The sequence below is a fragment of the Bombina bombina genome, chromosome 1, assembly GCF_027579735.1.
Source record: "Bombina bombina isolate aBomBom1 chromosome 1, aBomBom1.pri, whole genome shotgun sequence".
NCBI lineage: Eukaryota > Metazoa > Chordata > Amphibia > Anura > Bombinatoridae > Bombina > Bombina bombina.
In genome coordinates this window covers 975,067,533-975,095,270 of record NC_069499.1, presented here as the reverse complement: position 1 = coordinate 975,095,270, position 27,738 = coordinate 975,067,533, and the positions used below count along the sequence as shown (strand labels likewise).

The following is a 27,738-nucleotide window of genomic DNA, read 5'->3' as shown; positions in this document are numbered from 1 at the left end:
ATTTGTGGTAACATTTACCCTGAGACGTAGAATGAGAACCTGAGTAGAGCAATGTCAGAACAGGGAGTACAGTAGATCACCCACATAGGTTCTAAACACAAAGGAAACAGCAAAACCCTACAGGTAAGCGCAACATTTATTCAACACTAAGAATTAACATACATGTGGCGCAAAAATGCAGTTACACCTGTTGACAATGGCTGCAATAAGAATGACTTAATCTAAACTCATATCTTCCTCCTCTTCCTTCTTTTCTTTGGAGTCTCGTTCCTTTTGTGAAGAAGTGCTCTGCATAGCTTTGGCAAACGCTTCTATATCTGCGAGAAGGAAAAAAAAATAGGTGGATTAAATCACACATTTTAGGATATAAAAGTAGGAATTGACATTCTAAAAACTGATAAAAAGCTTGAAAGAGGGTGCTAAATATCAAATGCTTTCTGCATGTCCCCTGTTTGTTCAGGAGCACTGATTGGATTTGCCTACAGCTGCAATTTGTCAGGGAATTAATCTCAAAAGTTTTAGAAACCCTAAAAGAGGCAATAGCCATGAAACAAGATGAAGTTATAATGTAACAATAATCATCAGTGCTCATTGCATGGTCCCCGGATGCGGTTACTTTCTCTTAAAAGTATATGGAAATCAAAATAAAGTTTTATGATGAGTGAAATCCAGTTTTCTTTTATCGTCAAATTTACCAATCTCTCAGCATCCTTTGCATGACAGAATACTTAAATCATGAAACTTTCATTTTGACTTCCATGTACAGTTAAATATCTCATTTCTAGTCCTGAGTTGCCTCTTTTGCATAATGCAGAATAAAACACTGAAATACAATATTCAGGGATACTGTGTGATGGCTCTTTACGCTGGCATGAGGGCAACACAAAGGAACTACACTGGCAGTGATATCTGGCAGAGGAAGACTACAGCATGTTACATAGCATCTGAATGGAACACACCAGTGCGTTTCAATTTGGTGAGCATTTCCCTGTAAGACTCAGTTCTATAACATTTGATGTGCCCCATTTAAATTCAGTCCAGGTGCCTGTATTCAAAAAAGAAATCAATCAAATCTTGCTTGAGAATATTAAAAAAAAAAAATATATATATATATATATATATATATTTTTTTATTTCTTCTCCGGATTGGTAAATGTGATGCCGTTGATTTTCTTTCACGATTTGGATAGAACATACAAATTTTAAGCAACTTTCCAATTTACTTCTATTATCTAATTTGCTTCATTCTCTTGTTATCCTTTGCTGAAGGAACAACAATGCACTACTTGGCAGCTAGCTGGACACATCTAGTTAGCCAATCACAAGAGACAAATGTGTGCAGTAATCAATAACCAGCTAGCTCCAGTTAGTGTAGAATATGTGCATATTCTTTTTCAACAAGGGATACCAAGAGAACAAAGCACATTTGAAAATAAGTGAATTTAAAAAATGTCATGCTCTATCTGAATCATGAATGATTAAATAAAATAATGATTAAGCACTTTCATTAAAATTCATGAATGAAGACTACATTTATTTTTTACATAGGAGATCCATAATATTTCTTGCAGGTTAAACTTTACCATAAGTGTAAACTTGACCATATGCAGTTGCATACGCTAAGTAATTACCAAATGGGCCCAAAAAAACAACCAGGTTTTGTTTATATTAGTTTTCAAATAAAATAAATAATTAAAGATGCCATTTCACATTGGTTGAGTGAGGCTGGTTTTAAACCAGACTTTACATTTTGCAGTTGAAGGGTTGCTGCCTCCTCTAAGACAAGTGGCAAATAATTGTGACATGATTACGCTATAGCCAGTAAATGGGTTTTACAATTAGAAGGCACTGGCAGTCACAATTGCCTATCTACTTTATGCAGATTCCTATATTTTTTTTATGCACTAGGATTTAAATAACTTGTGAGCAGTTCTTGATACTGACAGGGGTGACAGTAATCAGATGCAAATAATGACAACAGAACTGGAGTTTTAGTTTCACTTCTGTTTAAAGAGATTAGAAGCCACTGCACTACAACCCAACACAAATAATATGAAGTGGAGTAAAATGTCAGGAGGGCTAGCAATGCAGATTATACATTTATACCAGTAGTTAACAGATCCATCCTCAGGAAATGTAACACGTCTTAAAATGAGATGTCCCTACATAAACAAATCATAAATAACCAAGCCACTGAATAATAACTGAGCAATAGTATTCTAAACTCCTGGCCTGTTGGGGTTCCTTCCGGACTGGTTCTGATCATCCAAAAGAAAAAATACTGGAAATCACATCTAGTTATGACCATATAAAAAGGGACAAAAACACTTGGTTTCATTAATATAACGTAGGACTGTGCAATAAAACGCAATTTGTTTAAAAAAAAATCCCAGCTTTCAAATCCCAATTTCTTAGATCAGCAGGCGTGAGTCAAATAGCACCGTTATTGTACATTAAATAAATTGGCACATTTGCTTCCTTTCTTGTTAAATCCTTATGTCAGATCATATCCCTGGTAACTCTCCTGGCTTTAAGAAAACCTTCAGAAATTATAATTTTGATCCGGGGGTGGAGCCGGAGCAAAGCTTTCAAGAGCCGTTCCTTCTTCCCCTGGTGATGCATCAAAATGTTTCCCCTGGTCTCCGGCCTTTCTTTCATGGGCCACAGAAGACGGTCAGTGGAGTTTATGTGCAGGAATCAATTTGCAGTTGACTTGAATGGGCATTGCACTTACATAACTAGGAAGGCACAGTCTGCTGGCTGGCATGCATGGGGGCAAAGTGCCATTAGGAGCACACATTGACAATGCGTGACACAGTACCTACCCTCTCGCACAATTGGAGGGGCCCGCTATACTGCGAAAGATTGTGATATATATGCGGTTGCAGTGACGGCAGGACACTGGGAATGCCTGTGTCGTCTCTGGGGCACTAAGCAGTAACGTCAGCAGTGGGTGAACGCCCATTAAAAAGGTGTGCAAGGGAAGTCATTAGCGCTACACTGCTCCATGCTGCCCACTGTATGTCTGTATGGTACCTATACCCCCTATATGTGACCTCATAATCATACTGTACATCTGTCTATATGGTGTCTATACCCTCCTATATGTGACATCATAATCCTACTTTATGTTGCCTATACCTCCTATATATTACATCATAATCCCACTGTACTTATGTCTATGTGATATCATAATCCTACTGTATGTCTGTATGGTACCGTTACCCTCTATATGTGACCTCATAATTCTACTGTATGTCTGTCTGGTACCGTTACCCCCTATATGTGACCTCATAATCCTACTGTATGAGTGCCTGTTATATTGAATACAGTTTAATGCAAGTGCAATATTTCATGGCCAAAATCACGATATTCATTTTTCCCAATATTGCACAGCCCTAATATGACGACATCTGAAGGGGAAATCTTTAAATGGAAAAAAATGTGAAATTGAAAATCAGACATCTACTCATTACAGTAAGAGTAAAATGTATAAAAAAAAATGAATAAAAAGCACAGCATAGTTATTAGGTTACACCAGTTACATAGAGGAAATGTTTGCATACATGCTCATCTCTTTGCTGTAACTGAATTGTACGTCATTTCATCCATATGTAACCAAACACAATAGTTCCCCATAGAAGAAATACTGGAAGCCTAAATGAAAAGTAATAAATGTGTAAAGAATCAGCCCAAGAGAAACGTACCCCCTTTGTTGGCAGCATCCACTGCTTCTGCCGGCAATCCAAACTGGCTCATCAGTGGTCCCAGCTGTCCTGAGGCTAGTGCTGCACTGAACATACTAAGCGCCTGGAATAGAATTAGAACAAAGCAAGTGAACAGAATGGAAATTAAAAGGCTTAGTTATGGGACACCATGTGCAACAAACATTGTAAAGTTTCTCCTTTTATCACAGTTGGGATTTCAGCCAATGATTAACAAAGTATTTGTAAACTAAGCAAAAGCATAATGTGCAGATTTCTAAAAAGGGATATAAAACAGCCCGTTTCATTGTTGCAATTAGAAAAGCACTAGCAGTGGGTTATACTTAAACAGTCTGGTGAAAATTAAAAACTTTCATGATTTAGATAGGGCATGCAATTTTAAACAACTTTACAATTTACTTTTATAATCAAATTTGCTTTGTTCTCTTGGTATTCTTTGTTGCAAGCCCCCTCTTATCTCAGTGCATTTTATTAGCTAAACAATGCTAGTTCATGTGTGCCATATAGATAGCACATTGGCTAAAATGCAAATTTGTAAAAAAACATAAGGGGCAGTCTGCAGAGGTTTAGAACAAGGTAATAACAGAGGTATAAAGTGCATTAAAAATAACAGTGATCATTATGCAAAACTGGGAAATGGGTAATAAAGGGATTATCTATCTTTTTAAACAACAATTTTCTAGTAGATTGTCCCTTTAAAATAGACTGCTTATCCTATTTTTTTCTCTCCAATGTAATGTGTTCCAAATTATTCATTTTACCTGCTGGAGTGTATTCAATTGTTTCTTTGCTTTTATATCGGATTTTAAATAGCTGATGTTACCTGTGGTGCCCCAACCTATACTGAAAGTTTTGCCTATGTAAAGGCTTAAGACAAATGTTCTCTGTAAGTATTGGGATTTGGTATACTGACAAAGATAAAGAAACTTGTGTGTACAGAAAGTGATAAAATAAGATTAGATTTCTCTGCAAGCCCAACACATTTTAATGGGACTGGGGTCTCTACAGGAAGGCGTATAAAGCTTGATATTGTCAATTTTCTATAGTATCTTAAGCTGGTTTACTGTTCAGCGAATGCTAGAGAAACGGCAAAAAACTGACTTCCATGCAGCAGAATACAACTTAAAGTGAAGGTAAACTTTGGTGAATGAAAGCCCGTTTTTTTAAAAATACTATTAAAAACAGGGGCACTTCCATTCATCAAAGTTTACAAAGCAGCCATTTTGTTAAAAAAAATTACCTTTTTTTCTTTTCACTGCTACAGCAGCTTCCCCCCACATAGAAATCCTCTATTCACACATCAGCAATGACTAATCCTGCTTCCTCCAATCACAGCTTTCCCCCCAGGGTAGTCATTGCCTGAGGCCATGCTGTGATTGGAGGAAGCAGGATTAGTCATTGTTGATGTGTGAAGAGGATCTTTAGGTGGGGGAAGCTGCTCTGGCTGTGAAAAGAAAAAAAAAAAAAGGTAATTTTTTTTAACAAAACTGCTGCTTTGTAAACTTTGATGAATGAAAGTGACCCTGTTTTTAATAGTATTTTTAAAAAATGGGCTTTCATTCACCAAAGTTTACCTTTTCACTTTAAGTTCTCAGCATATCTCCTTCCTTATGTCACTATAGGCAGGGGCTACATAGATCATTTCTAAGCCCTCATTTTGCAAGAAATTAGCTGTGTTTTCTTGTTACTCTTTATTGAAGAGATGTCTAGATAGGTAGTGTGTGCATATCTGGAGCACTAAATGACAAGAAATAGTGCTGCCCCCAAGTGCTCTTGCTTCAGTCACATGCACACTCCTGGACTTACCTTCCTGCTTTTCAACAAAGGATAACAAGAAAAAAAATATAATTTGATAATAGAAGTAAATTTGAAAGTGGTTTAAAATTGTATGTTCCATCTGAATCATGAAAGGACATTTTGGGGCATTGTGTCCCTTTAAGGTACACCTAATAATACATTTCACCATCCATACCTGTTGAAACTGTGGGGAGGTGAGTGTGTTCTGGATCTCTTCTGCTGTCTGAGGGAGAGATTCACCAGAAGGTAGATATGGCATCAGACGCTCCTGGACTTCTGCATTAGCCAGGATGGGAGCCATGATTTCTGGTGTGAGGACACTAGCCAGATCCACTAGATACAAATATAAAAGAGACGGCAAATGTATGTGGGCTCAATGAATTGTGCTCATTCATACAAGATAGGCTCCTGTTGTATATCAGACATCACTCACACTAATATATGAAGACATTCTTAAACAATCCCTAAGAGTGCATTCATAAGAGGGGGAATTACTAGTGTATTGCAGAGATCAGTGCCCGAGCCTCGAATTTCATATTGCAGGATTTAACAATAAAAAAAAAAAAATGAAGATACAACTGGGTCAGATCTAAAATTTACCTTTAAGATGGAACAAAAAAAAAAAAAAAAGAAAAGAAAAGTTATTGACTAAAAAGCACTAACAAAAAAAACAGGGACCTGAGAAAAAGGCAGTGGAGAGCTTGGCTGTATGGGAAATATTACCAGCAGAAAAAAGTGCAACTCTCCACATCACTAGCTAGGCTCCATGTTAACTATTGAGTACAATTTTAGAAGGATATAAACACTGGTGGAAGGGCTACTAGAATGGTACATGGTCTAAAGAACAATTGCTGTACAACAAAATACTTGACTTTCATATGTAAAGCTTAAAGGATATAAAGAGAGGTGATAGTGTATTAAGGGATTTAATAAAGTGTAGGATGAAACCCCAAGTACAAGGGCAAGATACTAAAGGGATATGAAAGTCAAAATTAAAGTTTCATGATTTCGATAAAGCAATGCAATAAGAAAAAAAAAAGTATCTTTCCATTATCTTTCTATCCTTAGGAGCATGCAGATATTGTTGCAAACACTAATGCCATAAAGTGCTCAAGACAAATGCACACTCCTGAGCACATCTAGATATGTTCTTTAACAAAGGATATCAAGAAAAACTCAATTTAATAACAGAACTCTAAAGTGTTTTTTAAATGCATGCTCTACTTGAATCGTGAAAGTTTGATTTTGAAGTTCATTTCTCTTTAATGAGATATTCTGAGCTGAACACAGCAGCTACTCACATATCTCGCCTGATTGGCTCAGTGGCCACTTTCAGCTGCAGACCAACAGTGCATTGCTAGTCAGGACTTTTAAATATGTGTTTTGCACCCTTCGCAGAATTCCAATGACAGTGGACAAATACTAAAAGGGAATTTAATAATGTATGGGATCTGCACAAGGTTATCCTGAGAATTATCCCTACATTTCAGTAATATGGATAGACTTGATGGGCCTTCTGGTTCTTCTATGCTGTCAAAAATCAACACAAGATGGTGTTAATTACAGGATGCAGTTTGCAGGCTCCGGATCTCAGCCTGACTCAGCAGCATGCAGGTGACTTTGGCATAAACAGCTCTGTAATTTAGTGATGGTGCAATGAAAAAATGATAATGAAAATGACTGTGTAGGGGCTGACTGCTACCAGCGACTCTGTGACCATCTGTGGTATTGTTCATGCACTTGGACCAAAGTCTTAACAATTAACCAAAACGTACAGTGCATGAAGGGGCTGCTGATGAGTTTGGCTCAGAGAAGCAGATGACAGGATATCACGTACAGCTTCTTTTCCACATCCCGTAATACATACGCAACTTTTAGTTAATTCTCTACCCTTATGGGGTACATAAAGATGACAGAACCTAATTTACTTATCAAGCCACTGCTACACATGATAAAAGGACTGTGTCTTTGTTAGGACTACCTTGCTGTCCTCCTTCCCCTGTAACTGGCACATTCATTGTGGCCAGTATGTTCTGCAGATCACTGAGCTGTATGGGCTGAGTCGGACTAGCTGCTGCACTAGCTCCATTGCCAGAACTAACTGCAGGGCTAGGAGTCGTAACAGGAGCCGCTGCTGGAGCAACAGGTGCAGCAGCGGTTGTTCGTGTTGATGATGTTGTTGTGGATGATGGAGTCACTGCTGCAGACTGACTGCGGGAACTGAAAGGAAACCAAAAAATAAATGAATAAATAAAACTTTCATTTAATCCTGGGAAAATCCAGTGACAAGACTACAAAAGCCTGGCAGTTAAGCTAACCTTCAGAACCACTGCCTGCGTGGGGAAAAAAAATTATTATACAACTGTATGTTTACTAAATAATACCATTTATCCTTCAGAAGAGATCAGCAAATAGTCTACATTGATAAATTATTAAAGTAAATTATATACAGCATTCTGATTAATTCATGAAAGAACAACTTTATTCACCAACTTAAAAACTAAAAAAACAATAAGTTGTTATTCTATTTCAATACAACGCATCAAAAACAAATCTATTATTAATAATAATAATAATAATACGCCCCACATACACTGAAGACATTTAATGCTGAATGTTTTTGTGCGGAAACACACAAGTATATAACACAGCGGTGTCATTATTAGCTACTGAACAATTGGTCCCTAGGCACAGCTTTTGCACAACATACACTTCCTGTTAGTTTCAGTATCCATTTAAACAGCTTTTAAAAAAAAAATGCTAATGTGTTAAAGGGACACTAAACCCAAAATTTTTCTTTCATGATTCAGTTAGAGCATGCAATTTGAAGCAACTTTCTAATTTACTATTAATTTTTCTTCGTTCTCTTGCTATCTTTATTTGAAAAAGAAGTTGTTTATTGGTGTTGTCCAATCAACAAGGACAACCCAGGTTGTTTACCAAAAATGGTCCGGCATCTAAACTTACATTGTTGCTTTTCAAATAAAGATAACAAGAGAAAGAAGAAAATTTGATAATAGGAGTAAACTAGAAAGTTGCTTAAAATTGCATGCTCTATCTGAATCAGGAAAGAAAAACGAAAATTTATGCTTACCTGATAATTTTTTTTCTTTTTTTACTCGAGTCCACGGATCATCTTAATTACTAATGGAATATTCACCTCCTGGTCAGCAGGAGGCGGCAAAGAGCATTACAGCAAAGCTGTTAAATAGCTCCTCCATTCCCTCCCACTCCAGTCATTCGACCGAAGTTAAGGATAGAAAGGAAAAACCAAGGTGCAGAGCTGTCTGAAGTTTATAATAACCAACAACCTGTCTTTCAACAGGGCGGGGCGTGGAATCTTCGTGTCAAAAAAGAAAAATTTATCAGGCAAGCATAAATTTTCTTTTCTTTTTAATGACACAAGTCCACAGATCATCTTAATTATTAATGGGATTCAATACCCAAGCTAGAGTACACAGATGATACAGGAGGGACAAGACAGGAAACCTAAACGGAAGGCACCACTGCTTGAAGAACCTTTCTCCCAAAAGCGGCCTCAGTCGAAGCAAGTGTCACATTTATAGAACTTTGAAAAAGTGTGAAGAAAGGACCAAGTTGCAGCCTTGCAAATCTGTTCCACAGAAGCTTCATTCTTGAATGCCCATGAGGAAGCAACGGCCCTCGTGGAACGAGTCGTAACTCTCTCTGGAGGCTGCTGTCCAGCAGTCTCATATGCAAACCGTAAGATACTCTTCATCAGAAAGAAAGAGAAGTAGCCGTAACTTTCTGTTCCATATGTCTTCCTGAGAAAACCACAAAGCAAGCAGAAGACTGGCGAAAATCCTTAGGTCGCCTGCAGGTAAAACTTTAAAAGCACGGACCACGTCCAAATTGTGCAGAAGAAGAGAGGAGTAGGACACAAGGAAAGAACATCAATCTCCTGATTAATGTTCCGATCAGAAACAACCTTAGGAAGAAATCCTAATTTAGTACGTAAAACTACCTAATCTGAATGGAAAATAAGGTAAGGGGACTCATACTGCAATGCCGAGAGTTCTGACACTCTACGAGCAGAAGAAATAGCAACAAGAAACAAAACTTTCCAAGATAACTTAATATCTAAGTAATGTATAGGCTCAAACGGAGCCCCTTGAACTTTGAGAACTAAATTCAGACTCCATGGAGGAGTAACTGGTTTGGTCACAGGCCTGATCCTAACCAAGGCCTGACAAAATGTACATTTGGAACATCTACCAGACATTTGTGTAACAAAATAGATAAGGCAGAGATTTGACCCTTTAGGGAACTAGTCGATAAACCTTTCTCCAAACCCTCTCGGAGAAAGGACACAATTTTAGTAATCCTAACTCTACTCCATGAGTAGCCCTTGGATTCACATCAATAGAGATATTTACACCATATCCTATGGTAAATCTTTCTAGTTACAGGCTTACGAGCCTGAATCATGGTTTCTAGCACCGCGTCAGAAAAGCCCGCTTGGATAAAATTAAGCGTTCAATCTCCAAGCAGTCAGTTTCAGAAAAAAACTAGAATTGAATGAAAGAAGGGCACTTGATTAGAAGGTTCTCCTCAACGGATGTCTCCAAGGTGGAAGAGATGACCTATCCACCAGGACTGCATACCAACTCCTGCGAAGCCACGTCAGAGAGAGGAAGATCACAAACGCCCTCTCCTGTTTGATTCGAGCAATGACTCGAGGAAGAAGATCAAACGGAGCAAATAGGTATGCAAGACTGAAAACACAAGGTACCGTCAGAGCGTCTATCAGTACAGTCCGAGGGTTCCTTGACCTTGACCCGTACCACGGAAGCTTGGCATTCTTCAAAAAAAAAACATGAGATCCAATTCCAATTGACCCTATTTGAGAATCAGGCTGGAGGATGGAGTCCCCACTCCCCCGGGAGAAAGGTCTGCCTGCATAGGAAGTCTGTCTCCCTGATGTCTACTCCTGTAATATGGATCGTCAACCGACAGCAATTGTGGGTCTTGAGTGATCTTGGGTACCTCTGTCATGGCCAAGGAACACCAAGTTCCTCCCTGACAGATGATGTAAGCCACTGGGGTTATATTCTCCTACTGGAACCTGATGAACAGGGCCGAAGCTAACTGAGGTCAGGCCAGGAGAGCACTGAAGATTGCTCTCAATTCCAGACTGTGTATGGGTAGGACAAACTCTGAATGAGTCCATGTTCCTTTAGCTTTAAGAGAGCCCGAACTGCTCCCTGGCCCAAAAGGCTGGCATCTGTTGTCACAGTCCCCCAGGAAGACCTGCAAAATCAGGTTCCTAGAGAGGGATGATCATGAGACAACCACCAAAATAGAGATCCCTTGTCTCCTGCTCCAGCTGTAGTCGCGGAGACAGATCCGCATAATCTCCGTTCCACTGCCTGCAGTAGTCTGAAGTGGAAACGGGCGAACGGGATGATGTCCATTGCCGTTACCATCAGCCCAATTACCTCCATGCGCTGAGCCACAGATGGCTGAGGAGAGGAATGAAGTGCCAGGCAAGAATTGAAAAACCTTGATTTCCTGACCTCTGTCAGAAAAATCTTTAGTAATGAGGAGTCTATTAGGCTTGTCAAGAAAACTACCCTTGTAGTTGGAATCCACCCAAGACCGCAGGAAAGATAACATTTCCGCAAATGATCCTGCTTGTTGAAAGAAAAGCGTCAATGCCTCGCAATCGGAGCACCGCCAGTAGGGATTCCAGAACCCTTGAGAAAATTTCGGTAGCTGTGGCAAGACAGAATGGAAGAGCCACGAACTGGAAGTGTTTGTCTAGAAGTGCAAACCTTAGAAACTTGTGAAGGTCCCTGTGGAAGGGAACATGCAAGTATGCGTCTTAAATTCACCGTGGTCATACATTGACCCTCTGGGACCAGAGAAAGAATGGAACGAATAGATTCCATCATGAAGACAGCATTTTGAGAAACTTGAGTAGACTTTTGAGATCCAAAATTGGTCTGAAGGGTCCCTCCTTCTTGGGAACCACGAACAGATTCGAATAAAACCCCAGACCCCTTTCCTGCCTTGGAACAGGAACAAACACTCCCAGATCAGAGAGGTTCCATCCTAGAGAAAATCTTCAAGGCCAAAACCTGGCCCTGAACGAAAAGGGGGGCTGGAACCTTAATTTGTATCCTTGGAACATAAAGCACTTGGAACACAAAGCCCCTGGATTAGAACATCTCGAGCCCAAGACTTTTTTAATTAATAATAGGCTTCTCGGATTACTGTCACCCTTCCCAGAAAAGGTTGAGCTTCCAGGAAAACTTGGACTACTCCTGCTTGGAGGAAGAATCTTCTTTGAATTCTCTAAAGGAACTAAATTTATTCTGACGTCCTTTATCTTTATTTCTCCTCTCCCGAGGGAAAAAATGTTCTCCCGTAAGGTCAGAAACTGGCTCCGTTAAAACAGGCCCCCAACAAGGACTCTCCTTTGTAAGGATCGCCAAAAGTTTGGACTTAGATGACACAGCCACAGATCAATATTTTAACCATAAGGCTCTGCGGGCCAATATGGGAAAGCCTGAAATCTCAGCTCCCAACTTAATAACCTGAAGGGAAGCTCTGTAATAAGAGAGATAGCCAACTTAAGGGCCTTTATCTTGGAATAGTTTCCGAGGGGAGTGTGTGTCCGGATAGAATCAGACAATGCATCATGAATGCTGCAACACTAATGATAGTAGCAATACAAACTTCAGGAGGTAATTGCAACCCCAGAGCGACCCCTCTAACCATAGGATCCTGAAAAGGAACAACTATTCTCCTCTGGGAATAGTAGTTATAACTATAGGGAATGGAGAAACAAGAATACTCTCTCTTATTCCTTAATAATAATCACTGTAGCCCTTTCTGGTAAAAGAAAAACTTCCGCCAAGGAGGTCATGCTACAGAACTTGTCTTGGATTGACTATGACCGTAGTGTCAGAGTCGTCCAAGGTAGCTAAAACCTCCTTTAAGTAGTAAACGGAGGAGCTCTAGCTAAACATGACGAATACATCATCAGCATCAGAGGAAGGAATTACACTGACTGAATTTCTTGAAATCTTACCCTCAGGTAATACCGAAATATCCTTTTTATGAGAGGAAAGTTAGGTATAGATATAGTCAGGACAGAAACCCTGCACACTGATTTTTTAACATTTCCTATAACACTCTCCTTGTAGCAAGGGAATTGTGAGGAAAGGCATGTCACTGTATTAATAAAAACGTTTTGGGACCCTTGAGGAGAAAAACTGTGTCATAATTTGAACACTGTTCAATTACCAATAATGGCACAAAGCCCTAGAAATTTTGTGTTCTCTCAAAACCTGAGGGAAAGAAAATGACTGGGGTACTATATAATCAAAAAGATAACTGCTATCTGTAAACTATGACAGACAAATAGAAAATGTTTTCCAAAATCTTATAAAAAAAAAAATATATAATGTTACTGTCTCTTTAAATGATAAAAAGAAACTGCTATATTTCTTGAGAAAACAGATGTCTGATTCTATGACATACAAGTAGAAACCCTTTGCAATCTAAAACAGACAACAAGCAAGCATTTTTCCCACATCTTACAGAGAAAAATAAAGCTACCGTTTCTAAACAGATAAAGAGAAACTGCTTTATTTCTTTTGGCAACAAAAAACGGACCAGTTTTATTGCCTGAGACATGCATACTAACGCTACCGTTTGAGAACCAAATAGATTTCAACACGCATCAAACAGCTTTAACACTTCTAGCTGTTGAGACTGACACCTTGTCGATTAAACTAAAAGCGATATGCCAACCGGAACCCAATCTAGCCGGCTGAAGCTGCTGAGACTGTCCCCATAAATCCGTTATACTAACCAAAAACAAAAGATTAGATATACTCTCATTCTGTATATCGTAACAGAGAGACGTATGTGCGCAGCACCTAATATTACCCCCAACACTAGTCCCGCCCATCGTGGGTGTGTTGCTACTAACTAATATGTTAACCGACATTTTAAGGGGAAAAAATTCAGTAACAAAAACTGACAGAGTACACATTGAGCCTGAACTCCTATGCTGCCCTATATGATCCTCTAATAATACACTAGGAATAGCATATAAATCTTTTTCTTCCATAGGAAATAAAAGTGCCCAACTTTTTTTCTGAGACCTCTTTACCTTTCCCCCAGAAAAATTAAGTCAGCACTTACCTTATTATTCTGCCAGGCAGATCATCAGGTTTGAGAGGTCCTCTCCCTCACATGGACCTGTGCGACTGAGAGACTGAGTCATCTCACTCAGACTTCCAGGAATAGGGCAGCATAAATGTATGGGAGGCGCAGTGAGAATTATGTCCCACAAGTTCCCATTGCTCTAAAGTCACCACTGCTCTACTGAAGAGACTGATATGGACTACGGCTATACCCCAGAACAAAGCAGCACAATCTTGTACTACTTTTAAAATAATAAACTCTTGATTGAAGAATCATTTGCTAACACCTAAACTTTACCACTTCCTAGCACTAACGTAGGGAACGAGAATGACTGGGGTGGGAGGGAAGGGAGGAGCTATTTAACAGCTTTGCTGTGGTGCTCTATGCCGCCTCCTGCTGACCAGGCATGGTCCCTTTAACCCTTCTAGTGCCAACGACGGCTCTGAGCCGTCGCAGAGTTTCTCACTCAGGTGCTAACGACGTCTCAGAGCTGTTACTAGCACTCTCCTACCTTGAGGGAGATCTGGGGGCTCCCACCCGCTCCTTAGCACCTGGGGCTTCACGTTTTGCACAGTGATGTCACGCGCAATGATGTAATGATGTTATGACGCCACCGCACATTATTTAAAATAGACAATGACAAGAATAGGGAAAGGCTGCTTAGAAGCCTGTAACTCAGGCATCTAAGCAGGTACAGACCCCCAAGACCCACCATTGGAAAGGTAATCGCCTAACCTTTTCCAAGTCTTGGGGATCTGTAAAAATAAAAAAAAAACCTTAGATCAGCTTAGCACCCAGGTGGGTTAAGGGAAATTAATTATGGGTGCCACCATTTTGTAACCTAGGTTTCACCACAGGTAACTGAAAAACACGTCAGCACTGGAATGTAGTGAAAGATAGATTTCAACACTGTTGCGCTCACGAATAGAGGGAGGTAGCGGGTAACCTCAATACTATGCTTATAAAATGCATTTATTCATTTAATGTCTCTTTAGAAGGATTTTATTATGCACTATTGCTAACATAACTATAGGTAAACTTAAAAAAAAAATACAAATAGAATAAAACAAAATTAAATTAGATTACAGAAATACTTTAGAAAGTTATTTAAAATTGCATGCTCAGTCTGCATGTGCCTTTAAATAACTGATTCCATATAAAAAGTGGAGGGTTTTGCAATGGGTTTTTGTTTCCAAACATTTTCCTATAGGCAAACGGTCCTTTCTTGTAATAATTAATAACGTCATAACTTGCAACTGTATTCAAGAATGCACTTTGAAAGTAAAATATTTTTAAGAATAAAAAAAAACTTGTTTAGATATAAATTTCCCAAGGCACAGTCATACTGAATTTTAAGGAACCTTAGAGAGCTGCAACAACTAACCTATATAATAGATTATGAAAATAGTCGTCAATGAATCTCATAATCGATTAGTTGGTTTGCAATTAGTTGGTCTGTGCACGACACCAGCTGCTTCACTCCAATGAGCTCCTGCGGTATTGTGTTTAAAGGTTATGCCTTTAGCCCAAAGGACGTCTACAAACGTTTGCTTTTCACTTTTTAAGGACAGTATAAATGTACAACTACTCCTGGCTTATGTGCAACCCAGAAATAAAATAGGAGTCATCATTTGGATTGTTTATATAAAATCAGGTGATTTGGGGCTATGCTTTACATGATATAGTGCCGAGCTTGTTATTTACACCTAGCCCTAGATTGATGGTTTTTGTTATTTAAATTGATTGTTTGCACAATTATTAGCCGATGCTGATTATATGTGCTGTATAGATAAATGTGTAAGGCTTTGTCCTGTTATTGATATATAGTCCTTAGCGCTTTTGACTAACTAGCCCACCTTGGTGAAATTGGCAAAAACCCTACTTATGCATCTTAGGCATCTCAACACCATCTGAGGGCCTCTTCTGTGCTGAAGGCAACATAGCTCGCAAAAAGAGAGACAGCCTCAGCCAGGAGCATATATGGTCCTGTTGACATTTTTGCATTTGAATGCAAAGTTTCTGAAAGAGTGAATAACAGAATGCTATAAGCAGTGATAGTTCTACCTCTTTCTAACACTTTTGAAACATGTCATGTTTTTTTTATATTGTTTTTTGTTGTTGTTTTTTTTTTTGCTTGATTATAAAAAATAAAAAAAAATTCTGCTGCCGGTTAGAAAATTGGACAAACAGTCCAATGTATGTGTTAATGTAAAGTTTTAGTCTGAAGTTTATATTTGTAACACTCAGTATGTGGATTTTATTTTAAATATTGGAAAAAAATATTTTTTTAATCTGATTAGTCGATTAATTGAAAAAAGAATTGGCCGATTAATCGATTATGAAAATAATAGTTAGTTGCAGCCCTAGAACCTTATTTTTTAGCTGGCTTCTGTAGGCGACTACATATGGTGTAAAAACTAGCTTAAAAAGGTATAGGAAAGTCAATATTAAATATGAATCGTTGAGATAGAGCATGTAATAGTAAGACACTTTTAAATTCACTTCTATTTTCTAAAGTGCCTTATTCTCTTGGTATCCCTTGTTGAAAAGAATATACACATATCCTACACTAGTGGGAGCTAGCTGTTGATTGGTGCCAGGACATATTTGCCTCTCGTGATTGGCTAACTAGATGTGTTCAGCTAGATGCAGTAGTGCAATGCTGTTCCTTCAGAAAAGGATAACAAGATAATGAAGCAAATCATAAAAGTAAACTGGAAAGCTGTTTACCATTGTATATTCTATCCAAATCATGAAAGAAAAATGTAGGGGTTTCCTGTCCCTTTAACTCTGAAAGGTATACTATATGTAAACACATATTTTGTTAGAAAAAAAAAAATCAGTGTGCAAAATGAAACAAATGCCAAGGGTTTAGCGTTTTCCATGCTACTGAGGAATTTTGAAAACTATACCACTTATTTTTTTAAATTAAGCAGTAGCCAAAAGGAAATCCCCTGTTTGTACTGGAGATCTTCCTTAGACAATTTGTTACATTGCAAAAAAGGTCTTCATTTACTAAATGAGGCATAAAAACTACCTAAAAAATTGTTACACACACACACACACACACACAAGGAGAGAAAGAAAATGCACACTTTAATGTTTCCTATCCAAAGGATAAACACAAACTGACGGCAGTCAGGAGACTTCCTCACAAGTAAGGCAGAACTGCGTGTGCTCACTCTACAGGTTGCTTCTATAGCATTGCTTAAAGGGATAGTAAACCCAATTTTTTTCTTTCAGGATTCGGATAAAGCATGCTATTTTAAGCAACTTTCTAATTTACCCCTATTATAAATTTTTATTTGTTTTCTTGGTATCTTTATTTGAAAAAGTAGGAATATAGGCTAAGGAGCCGGCCCATTTTTTGTTTCAGCACCCTGGCTAGCGCTTGTGATTGGTGGCTGCATTTAGCAAACCAATAAGCAAGTGCAACCCAGGTTCTCAACCAAAAATGGGCCGGCTCTTAAGCTTACATTCCTGCTTTTCAAATAAAGATACCAAGAGAGCAAAGAAAATTTGATAATAGGAGTAAATTAGCAAGATGCTTACAATTGCATGCTCTATCTGAATCATGAAAGAAAAAAAAAATGGGTTTACTATCCTTTTAAAGAGACATTATACACTCATTTTTTTCTTTGCATAAATGTTTTGTAGATCTATTTATAAAGCACATAAAGATTTTTTTTTATTTTTTTTTAAATGTATATAGTTTTGCTTATTTTTAAATAATACTGCTCTGATTTTCAGACTCCTAACCAAGCCCCAAAGTTTTAGGAGAATACCATCAGCTACCTTCTCCAGCTTGCTCCTGTTTGTGTAAAGGGTCTTTTCATATGCAAAAGAAGGGGGGGGGGGGAGTGTCTTATTTCTCACTTGCAGTGGGCTTTCCAGCTACCTTTTCAACAGAGCTAAACTGAGAGCTTCTAAGTACGTTTTTAAACAGTTTAATACTGGATTTTTATATCAGTATCTGTGCATCTTATTCTTTATAGTAATGTCTATTACATACAGTTATATGAAAATTGGTGTATACTGTCCCTTTAAACCAAGGAAACAAACAAGTACATGTGATGAAGTACTCTGGAAAGTTTTATTATAATTCAGAGTATGTCATTTTAAACAGCTCTTCAATTTTCTTCTATTATCTAATTTGCTTTGCTCTCTTTGTTTCCTTTGTTGATAAACATACCTAGGTATGCTCAAAGGCAGCAAATCATTACTGGGAGCTAGCTGTTGATTGGTGGCTGGACATATAGGTCTCTTCTTATTAGCTCACCCAATGTGAGCATCTAGTTCCCAGTAGTGGACTGTTGCTTTTACAAAGGATACAAAGAAAACAAAGCAAATATGCCAATAGAAGTTGGAAAGTTGTTTAAAATTGTATGCTCGATATGAATAGTGAAAGAAAAATTGTGGGTTTCATGTTTAAATATGACGTCTATGTCACTTTAAAGTCATGTTTTTATTAGGTATATCAAAATAGGGCATGTTAAAATGTATAGGTTTATTGGTTTCTGACCAAAAATGGTTTTGTTTTTATGATTGTAGGGAGTAACATTGTCCACCAATAGAGTTGGAGTTTAATTTATCAGATAGTGAGCGTCTGTTTATTTTAAAACTAAGAGTTAAAAGGTTTTTTTTTTTACCATTCTCACATGCTAAAATCACCTTCAAATGCTACCAATGGAGAAAGCACCCATCCACCTGGGGCACACATTCATCAGGGACTGCCATGTCTAAGAGCCCACTATAGGGCTTGAAACATTGTCCTTTTCCCCCATGATGTGCAAGCAATAAAGAGGTTTTATTATTATTTTTGAGAAGAGGCTGGATTCCATTGTTTTTCATTATGCTAAATTCATCTGTTCCTGTCCCGGTCCAGGACCTCTAATCTCATTTAAAGGACCAGTAAACACAGCAGATTTGCATAATCAACAAATACATGATAACAAGACAATACAAAAGCATTTACTCTGAATTTCAAATGAGTAGTAGATTATTGTCTAACACATTTTAAAGTTATGTATATTTCCACTCACCCTGTACCATGTGATAGCAATCAGCCAATCACAAATGCATATTCGTATAGTCTGAGTTCTTGCACATGCTCAGTAGGAGCTGGTGACTCAAAAAAGTGTAAATATAAAAGATTGTGCACATTTTTTTTAATGGAAGTAAATTGGAAAGTTGTTTAAAATTACATGCTGTATCTGAATCATGAAAATTTAATAAAACCTGAGTGTCCCTTTAATCATCACGATTCAACCACCACTGATGTCTCTTAAATGAAAGCAGGCTGTCAGGGAGAATAAACACAGTTGCAGGACTGCAGGCTGATATTCTGCTGTAATTTTTTAATTAACTTATTTGTTCTCTTTGTATCCTTTGTTGAAGAGTAAACCTGGTTAAGCTCGTAGCAGATCAGGAGCGTGCAAGTTTTTATATGGCATCAGTGTTTGCAACAATGTATAACATTGCTCCACAGAGAGTTAAAGGACCAGTCAACATATGTTGAAATGAAAGTTTAAAAATAAAACAGGGAATAGGTACGATGAAAATCAATATATCTAAATAAAAAAAAAATTAAACAAATGAATGTAAAGTTTTCCTAAAACTTACTTTGAAATTGTCCAGAGGATGATTCCCCTTTAGTGACTGACAAGCGTATTGGACTGTAGCTCATTTGCGACCCACCAGTGCACACACACATCTATCCCTTACCCCCTGCCTCACGCAAGCACAACCAACTGCTTTTATGATCTTAGCTGCTGTCATTTGCATTACCAGTAAATACAAATTATGGAGGAACGATGTCAGAGACTTGATTTTGTAATGGGCTTCTAGTTTATTGCCTAATACTTTCAAGTGCATATTTCTGTATATCTTATTATAGGAGAGCTAAATATATTGATGTAAAAATAAACAGAAAAGAACATAGAAACTAAAATAAGGCAAAGTCCCAGGATTATATGTGCATGTATTTATATTCTTATATGCGTATCCTCTTCATTGATCACCTTTTGGGTGTCCACTTACTTTATATTACCCCAATCAATATGAGGTAAGTTTAACATATCACGGAATCCTCCTTGCAGTAAATCTTATCAGGGCTTCGTTTGTAGTGAAACTTCTTGTCTCTCTGAGTCTCAGCTGTAGAAACTTTCAATCTTGGGGCTGATCACTGAATGTGATCCCCACCGTGCTCATATAAAGGGATGAAAGAAAACAGCTGATAGTGTAATAAATATAATATAATCTATGACCCATGTCACTATATTATCAAGGAATGGGTTGTTGATCCAGATACACTCTTCCTCCAGTTTATCTGGAACAACAACCCGTTCCTTTATAATATAGTGACATATTGTATTTATTTGGAAAAGTGGAAAGAACACCCTAAAGGCAAATTTACAGTTCACTGAAAAACATAGTCAATTTGAAACAGAATTTTTGGATTTGGTATCATTTCAGGAAAGAGGTGAGATTAAGACCAAACTTTATAAGGAGGAGACAGATAGCAATGGCTTTATCCACGCCACCAGTAATCATTATCATCCAAGCTGGATAAAGAATATCCCCTTTGGCCAATTCCAGCAAATAAAACGGAATTGCACAAAAGGAGGAAGATTTTGAGAAAGAGGCTGTCTTTTTGGATTTGAAAGCTTGCATTGTGTGGCTGTTTTAGGGTCTCAGGTATTGGAAAGGACCTTGACGTGGTACCTGAGCTTGTCCCATTTGGCCAGATGCGGTGACTAACCTTTCCATTTTTGCTTTTAGCTGAGAGCTTGTGAGTGCTGGGTTTTCTCTGTGTGTTGTATTAATTTGTTTTGTAATTTTCCCTATGGTTCTTGCACCCAGACCTGTCTGGGGTTAACTGCTTGTGGCTTTGGGGACAGCACAGCTTCCTGTGAGTGCCAGTGGCACCCAGGGCTGAGCATGTTGCAGGGTCATGGGATGTGTACAGTTCCCTTCCGTGTTTTTATATATATATATATATATATATATATATATATATATATATATATATATATATATATATATATATATATATATATATATATATATATATATAGTTATATTATTGTGCAAACAGCTTATTTTGTGTACAGCACTCATTTATGATGTGGAGCATTTTTTTTTGCTTAGCAAAATCAGCAATTCCTAACTCAGTAATTCCTGCCCTCACTACTTACATTGTATGCAGGTACACTCCACCACTAGGATGACATTCACAATTCTCTGTCTTCACCAGCACGCAGGTGTTGTTCTGCTTATGTGGGCAGTGCACACTCTTATGTGCACTGCTCCACCTCGATTTGCCAGTGATGTCATAAGTGACATCACCAATACCAGTTGCACATACGTAGAAGTGGAAAACTGCATATACGCATATAGGTTTCATTTGGCAACCTTACCCACGTGACACAGGATGACGGGAAAAATAAAAAAACAATTGTTATTAAAGATTAAAAGCTGCTTTTTAATTCAGGTGCAGCTCTACATAATTATTTTTAGATTGTGCACGCATTTATGTGGATATCCTGGACTTTTGACTGGTCCTTTAAAGAAACATGCACACTCCTGAGCACAACTGGGTTTACTCTTCAACAAAGAATACCAAGAGGACAAAGCAAATATGATAAAAGTAAACTTGAAGGTTGTTTAAAATTACACACATCTAAACCATGAAATTTTAAGTATGACATCTGTCCTTTTAAAAAGATATTTGTATTTAGTGTCCCTTTTATCTTTTTTAAAATATAATTTTTAAAACAGTGCTAGTATATATATATATATATATATATATATATATATATATACATACACACACACATATATATATACACACACATATATATATATATATATATATATATATATATATACACACATATTTTTGAGAGTATGTGGTAGAGAGAAAATGGATCCCGAGTAACCTCTGGGGTAGGTGGGATAGGATAACCAAACCTTAAACCTCCAAAAACAAACCTAAGTATATAGAGGAGGTAGTGCCTAATGCCTTATAATATAGTTACAAAAAATACCAAAGCAAAGAGAACAGAAGCCTGTTCCTTTGATAAAGCAGATGCAAAACGCACGTCAGGCGTTCGCACTGCTTCTCTCCTTTGTAATTATTTAACAGCAGTTAGGATAATTTTGTTGGCCTTAATTGGCATTTTTGTAGAATCTTAGGTCACACTACCTTCTACTCTAATGGTTACTCTATCAGGGTTATCCCGATTCGTTTGGAGAGGCAGCAGTGCTTTATTAATTTTTTATTTTTAATCAAAATTGTTCACATTGTTATTTTATTAGTGGCATGGTCCACACATTTATTTTAATAATACATTAAACGCTATGTTTTAATCTTATATCATACCTTACCGTTCTCCGCACATATTGTATATCTTAACCACCTTTTAAGTGTCCCCAATAATACTTCTGTTCTCTTTGCTTTGGTATTTTTGAGAGTATGTCTCTGTAAACATTTTATCTGTAAAAGCCTCCTGCTGTAGATATCATGTGCAGTTATCAAGAGATCTCACCTGGAGGAGGAACTGCTAGTTGTGGGACCACCACTACTAAGCAGACTAGCCAGTCCAGGTCCAGTCAGAGCTCCTAGGCCACCTGAAATTAGACAAGTTGTTAGATCCAAGATAAGTAAGCTCATCCCATTTTCATGGGTTGTGGTGCTAAAAAACAAAAACAGCAAATGCTCATACATTTTAACTCTAATGCTAGAATAATAAGTCAGTAGAAACACAAGGGAGATCAATTTTACAGTAAACTGTTCCTTTAAGTATATGTTTAAGAGCAAAAAAGGTGTTAAACACATAGGTAAAGTCCCACTCAGTGCATGGCCTGTGAGCCAAGTAGGTTGTATACAGTTGTATTAGCCAATCTCTGGCCATGTTCTGCATAGGGGGTCTGCAATATGCTCCCATGCAGACATTGCCTATATATTTAAACCCATTGCAGGGATTAAACAAGTGTCACTTATTCAAAAATGACTTGCTCTAACAAACTAGAACATTTATAGTTAACATACTTAAAGGGCCATAATACCGAAATGTTTAAACACTTGAAAGTGATGCAGTATAGCGGTAAAAAACTGACTAGAAAATATCACCTGAACATCTCTATGTAAAAAATAAAGATATTTTAGCTCAAAAGTTTCTCAGTAGCCACATCCCATTGTAAAGGACTTCTAAGCAGCAAATCCGTATGTCTGTCCCGGGACAGCGGAAGGAGCGAACATTCGTGCACACTCATCTTATTTCCCTATTCGGTGTAAGGAAGTTTACTATGAAATCGCATGAGAGTTAAGTCAAATCTCATCAGATCACAGTAAAAGAGTTCATGACCTCAGCACTGCAGATGCTGATTGGCTGCTGTTCATTTCTTCATATTTTATTTTTTCACCTGCAGCTGAGTATAACTTTTTACACAGAATTTACTCTGCTGAGCTGAGGAAATTGTGAGGTAAAATATCTTCCTTTTTTACATAGAGATGCTCAGGTGATATTTTCCTGTCAGCTTTTTACAGTTATACTGCATCAGTTTCAAGTGATTTAGCATATGAGTATTGTGTCCCTTTAATACAGGAAATCATGGATTAAAGCAATAATATTACAAATAAGTTTCTTAAATTTTTAATAAACCTCTGTCCAACGTTTATAAAGGCCAAGTATTAAGATACATTTTTACTTGCTTCTGCGGTTTTTATAGTACAAAAAAAAAAAAAACCTAGATCAGTTTCTGGGACTTACTTGATCTGCTAATCAAGTTTTAAAAAATCATGATGTAAGCAGTTAAATAATAACAAATGTAAATGTCTGGTCAATATCCCATTCTTAGATACTACCTCATTACTGGAAAGCCGAGCTCAGACGCTGATACATTGCAATTCCAGAGAAAGCTTATAATAAAGCAAGGGGTGGTGCTTAAAATGAAATTTGTCAGTTGACAAACTTCTACTAGTTAATTTGTTTAAGCACATAAAAAAGCAGGGACATCATAGTTAACTCATTTGCACAATGCTGCTCTACCCAATCTGTCCGTGTTTTTCAAGAGTTTAAGAGATATGATGAGCTACTTGGGCACATTGTAATGCGTGTTTGTTAACAAAGATGTTTCTGTTCCAAAACTTGTCAAAATGAATTAGATGGTAGGAAAATATATGAAGTATTTGATGACAATGAGTAATGTGTTTGTCTGTTGGGGGATCTCATGTGTTCGGTTTGCAAGTAGTGAGCAGAAGGCAGACTGCAGGACACATTACCAAGTCCTCCAAGGCCAGTTGGTCCAATAAGCTGCATCAGCTGGTTGTGGCTCATGTTTCCCAGCAGGCTCTGAAGTCCTCCTTCGCCTAAAAACCAAAAGACAAAAAAGTGCCAGCTGGCATTAACAGGGCACAAAACAAATCTGTGTCAGTCGGCAGTGCCCACAGCTAAAATTCTGCTGTATATCACCTTTTACTCATACTTATAGAAAAAGGACTAGAGGAGGATAGATTCATGTGACTCAAACCCCCCTCCATTTACAGACAGTGAATGTTTAGTGTATCATAGGAGAGATAAGTACAGACACTAACAAAATATATTAGAACATTTCTAACAACCTGCGATATTCACACAATTACTACACATTCAACCAAAACTCATAACCCCCGCCCAAAAGTCTCACCTCCCAAGGCAGAAAGCTCATGGCCTCCACTACCACTGCCTCCCAGTGCACCTGGCATCGGTGGGTTGTTCAGATACTCGTTAACTTTGCGGCAATATTCTTCATCTTTATCACTCTTGGGCTCCTGTAGATGAACAGAAAACAAAAGTAAAATATAATGCATTTTTCTGTCTCTAATAATTCTACCTAGATGAAAGCAAACTGGGGCATAATGAAAGAAAAGGAAGATGATTAGAAAACCATGGAAAAGCATGCACAGTGTATCTCTTCCCTTTGGCAATGGACACTTGCACAGGAGTGCGGTGCCACTGAAAATAATGGCACATACACTATGGCCTCTGGATATAGTCCAGTGGTTGCAAGTAAAAAGTTTTATTCAAAATGAGCATTTATAATATCCATGTTAAAGTGATGGTAAACCCAATCGTATAACAAACACTAGGATTTACCATCACTAAAAATAAACCATTTCTGTCATTGTTTCCTAAAAAACAATGTTTAATTCAACCTATCTGTAAGGCAAGTATATTGCTAACTCATTTCCTCCAGCCGCCAACGGCACAGCGCTTTCTTAAATAAGGTAATGTTTCCACCTCTAAACCAATAGCTGTGCGTGTCAACTGACATCCTAGCACTGCTATTGGTCTAGAGGTGGAAACGTCACCTCATTGGAGAAAGCACTGTGCATGGGCAGCCAGAAGTGCTGAGTTAGTGATATACTTGCCTTACAGATAGGGTGGGTTTAACATCGTTTTTTAGGAAACAATGACAGAAACTAAATGTTTATATTTAGTGGTGGTAAATCCTACCGTTTCTTGTATACTTGGATTTACTATCACTAAGTTTTTGCATGCTTGAACTGCAGTTTTCCTAGGAACATTGAAGTGATAAAGACAGAAGTGATACATTAAACTTTTTGCAAGGGAGTAAATATTTATAATAAAATAAAAATAACTAAAGAATGACATTATGAACAAATAATCCAATTATACATGAAACATTACCTAAAGCATAGTGAAAAAAAAGCAGCATTGCAATTTGCATCAAAAAGTGTACCTGGTATATTCTACCAAGGAATGATTCAACACTGGTAGACTGACAACCAGTAGGAACCTAATAACTATGTCATTGTGAAATGCAAAGGAAGGCAAGCAGATCAACTAAACATCCTGTCTTGTGACAAATATGAACTGGCAGATATTTCACACACCGCTTTTCTTGAAATGGGTTTTAACCACTTGTTATCCTGACTCTCAAAGTCTTTAATGTTAGGCAAAATATTTGCTAACATAACTAAGTACCGACAATACATTTTGATGCACACTGTAAACAGTTTGTATGTACAGCATTGTGGTTTTATACAGTTTTATTCCAATAAAGATATTGCCAATACTATGCAAAGTAATAGTAAGTAATATTTCTAGGATACAGCTTTTGTTCATACAATATTTAAATATCTTTAGATCTATATGCATAAAGCAACTGAACTCGCACCACAAACATAAGTGCTTAAAATCTTTAAAAAAAAAAAAAAAAGGGGGGTGGGGTGTTGTCTACAAACCTGCATCCAGAAGAATAACCTCTTTGAACCGGCCTTGAATTTTAGCACAAACACTCTTCCTGTAGTGCATTGCGCCACTCGCTTAAATTCACAGTCATCCGGGAATATGATCAAATCCTGCAAGAAGGCATACAATGTGTTTTTTAGGGCAGAATGTGAACTTTTACATGCTGGGATCTGGGTACTGAGAAATGATCATGTCAATAATGGAGTTTGTTAAGTGAAAGCAAGGGGGGGAAAAGAAAGAAAAAAAAAGGATATTGAGCTTATAAAGGTAAGCGAAATACAATGACGGTTTGTTAAATGTAGTCTGACTGTGCACAGCCAGGTCTTTTCTGAAATATCCTCTCTTGTCACAGTTACTGGATAAAATGAGCATGGCTATGGAGAGAAAGAAAATAATTGGACAGGGCTTAGTTCACTCACCTGATTTTAAAAGACTTTTGAATAAGCGAAGGGGACTATTGACTGGAGCAGCATGAAGCCCTAAAGCACTATGAATACCACATGCAGGGATACAAACCGAGCAGTGAACTTAACTTACATCCTCGACTGTACCAGAAGTCCTGTCCTTCCAGCAGAAGTGAATAAGGGAGTCGTCAGTTTGCTGAATGTAAACAAGCCCTTTCCTCTTGTCTGGAGTCACAGTGCTGCCCTTCAGGGACATTTTTCCAGCTCTAAACTCCACAAGGTATTTGCTAGAGGACCCCCTGGATCCTGGAACCAGGCTCGGAAACAAAGCACCTGAAGTCATTCTAGAAAAAAATAAGTTAATATAAATGAAATTATTAGGAGTGTATTTAAGGCTTAATAAATGGGAAGATAAATAAAAATCAGCAGGTGATGCACAGTTTTCAGCAGCCAGTGCTTACGTTAAGGCCACACAAAGGCTTAACACTGGTGACTAAACCATTCCTGAAATGTCACTGGCTGCTAAAAAACAAAACAATCTAAGCTTGTCATGGAGAGCTTTAGTGGCCATGGTGTGTACTACAAGTATTAAAGCTGAATAATGATCAGTGACACCATAAAGTAAAAGTGGCCAACAGGGCACACAATTTAAATCTAATCAGGACAAAGAATGTAATGGGGATTTTATTCCAAAGGTGTTAATATTAAAAAAAAATAATAGCCACACAAAACTATGAACAGCATTTAATACAAGAGCATAAAAATGTTGTTTTCTGATCTTTCTTAAACTGTACAAAGGGAATTAATATATCTGTGTATAGAATAAAGCAATCCTCCACAGTTCTAACTTTATAAAGCAAGCTCAGTAGGAATATGAAACAGGAGCGGAGTTTATATGTGAATCTGCGGGACCAATAAAAAAAAAAACAGGATGCCCGCAGGGCAATGAATGAGGCAGGATGATTTGGACACCGGTGAGGGACCGAAGGGCAAGTCACACAAGGGACCACGGGCAGGCCCGGGGCAGAAGAACGACAATTGACAAAGGAAATGTACAAGCTGGTAAAATCTGCAGCTCTTCGCTGTAAATGAGCGCATCGATTTTACCTCAGCCCGGTTCAGGGCTCCCTTATGTCTAATTTAATTTACCTTAATCGTTCCGGTACCGCTCACTTAGACAAATGCAGGAAGCTCTCACCAATAGGCCTCTGACGTCACCGTCAACTAACCACACAGCGCACTCATTCGATGGCTTGTTTCCTTCACACCGCCTTGCAAGTAAGAAGTGATGTCTGATTGGTCAGTTAGGTTATTCGTCTTTTAGGGTTCTGACTGTAAGGGTACATTGCGATTTGCTAAGGGTAGGCTGAGATA

At 37.9% G+C, this 27,738-nt stretch overlaps 1 protein-coding gene across 1 annotated transcript; it reads right to left on the bottom strand.

Moving 5' to 3' along the window:
- Positions 1-118: 118 nt before the first annotated feature.
- On the bottom strand, positions 119-27,670 carry ADRM1 (ADRM1 26S proteasome ubiquitin receptor). Its single transcript, XM_053707000.1, has 10 exons — positions 27,514-27,670; positions 26,498-26,708; positions 25,954-26,070; positions 24,393-24,516; positions 23,989-24,075; positions 22,253-22,334; positions 7,504-7,742; positions 5,698-5,855; positions 3,708-3,810; positions 119-317 (listed from the first exon to the last, which is right to left on the bottom strand). The coding sequence occupies exons 2-10, from the start codon at positions 26,705-26,707 to the stop codon at positions 217-219; spliced, it is 1,221 nt and encodes a 406-aa protein (XP_053562975.1). The 5' UTR covers position 26,708; positions 27,514-27,670; the 3' UTR covers positions 119-216.
- Positions 27,671-27,738: the final 68 nt, after the last annotated feature.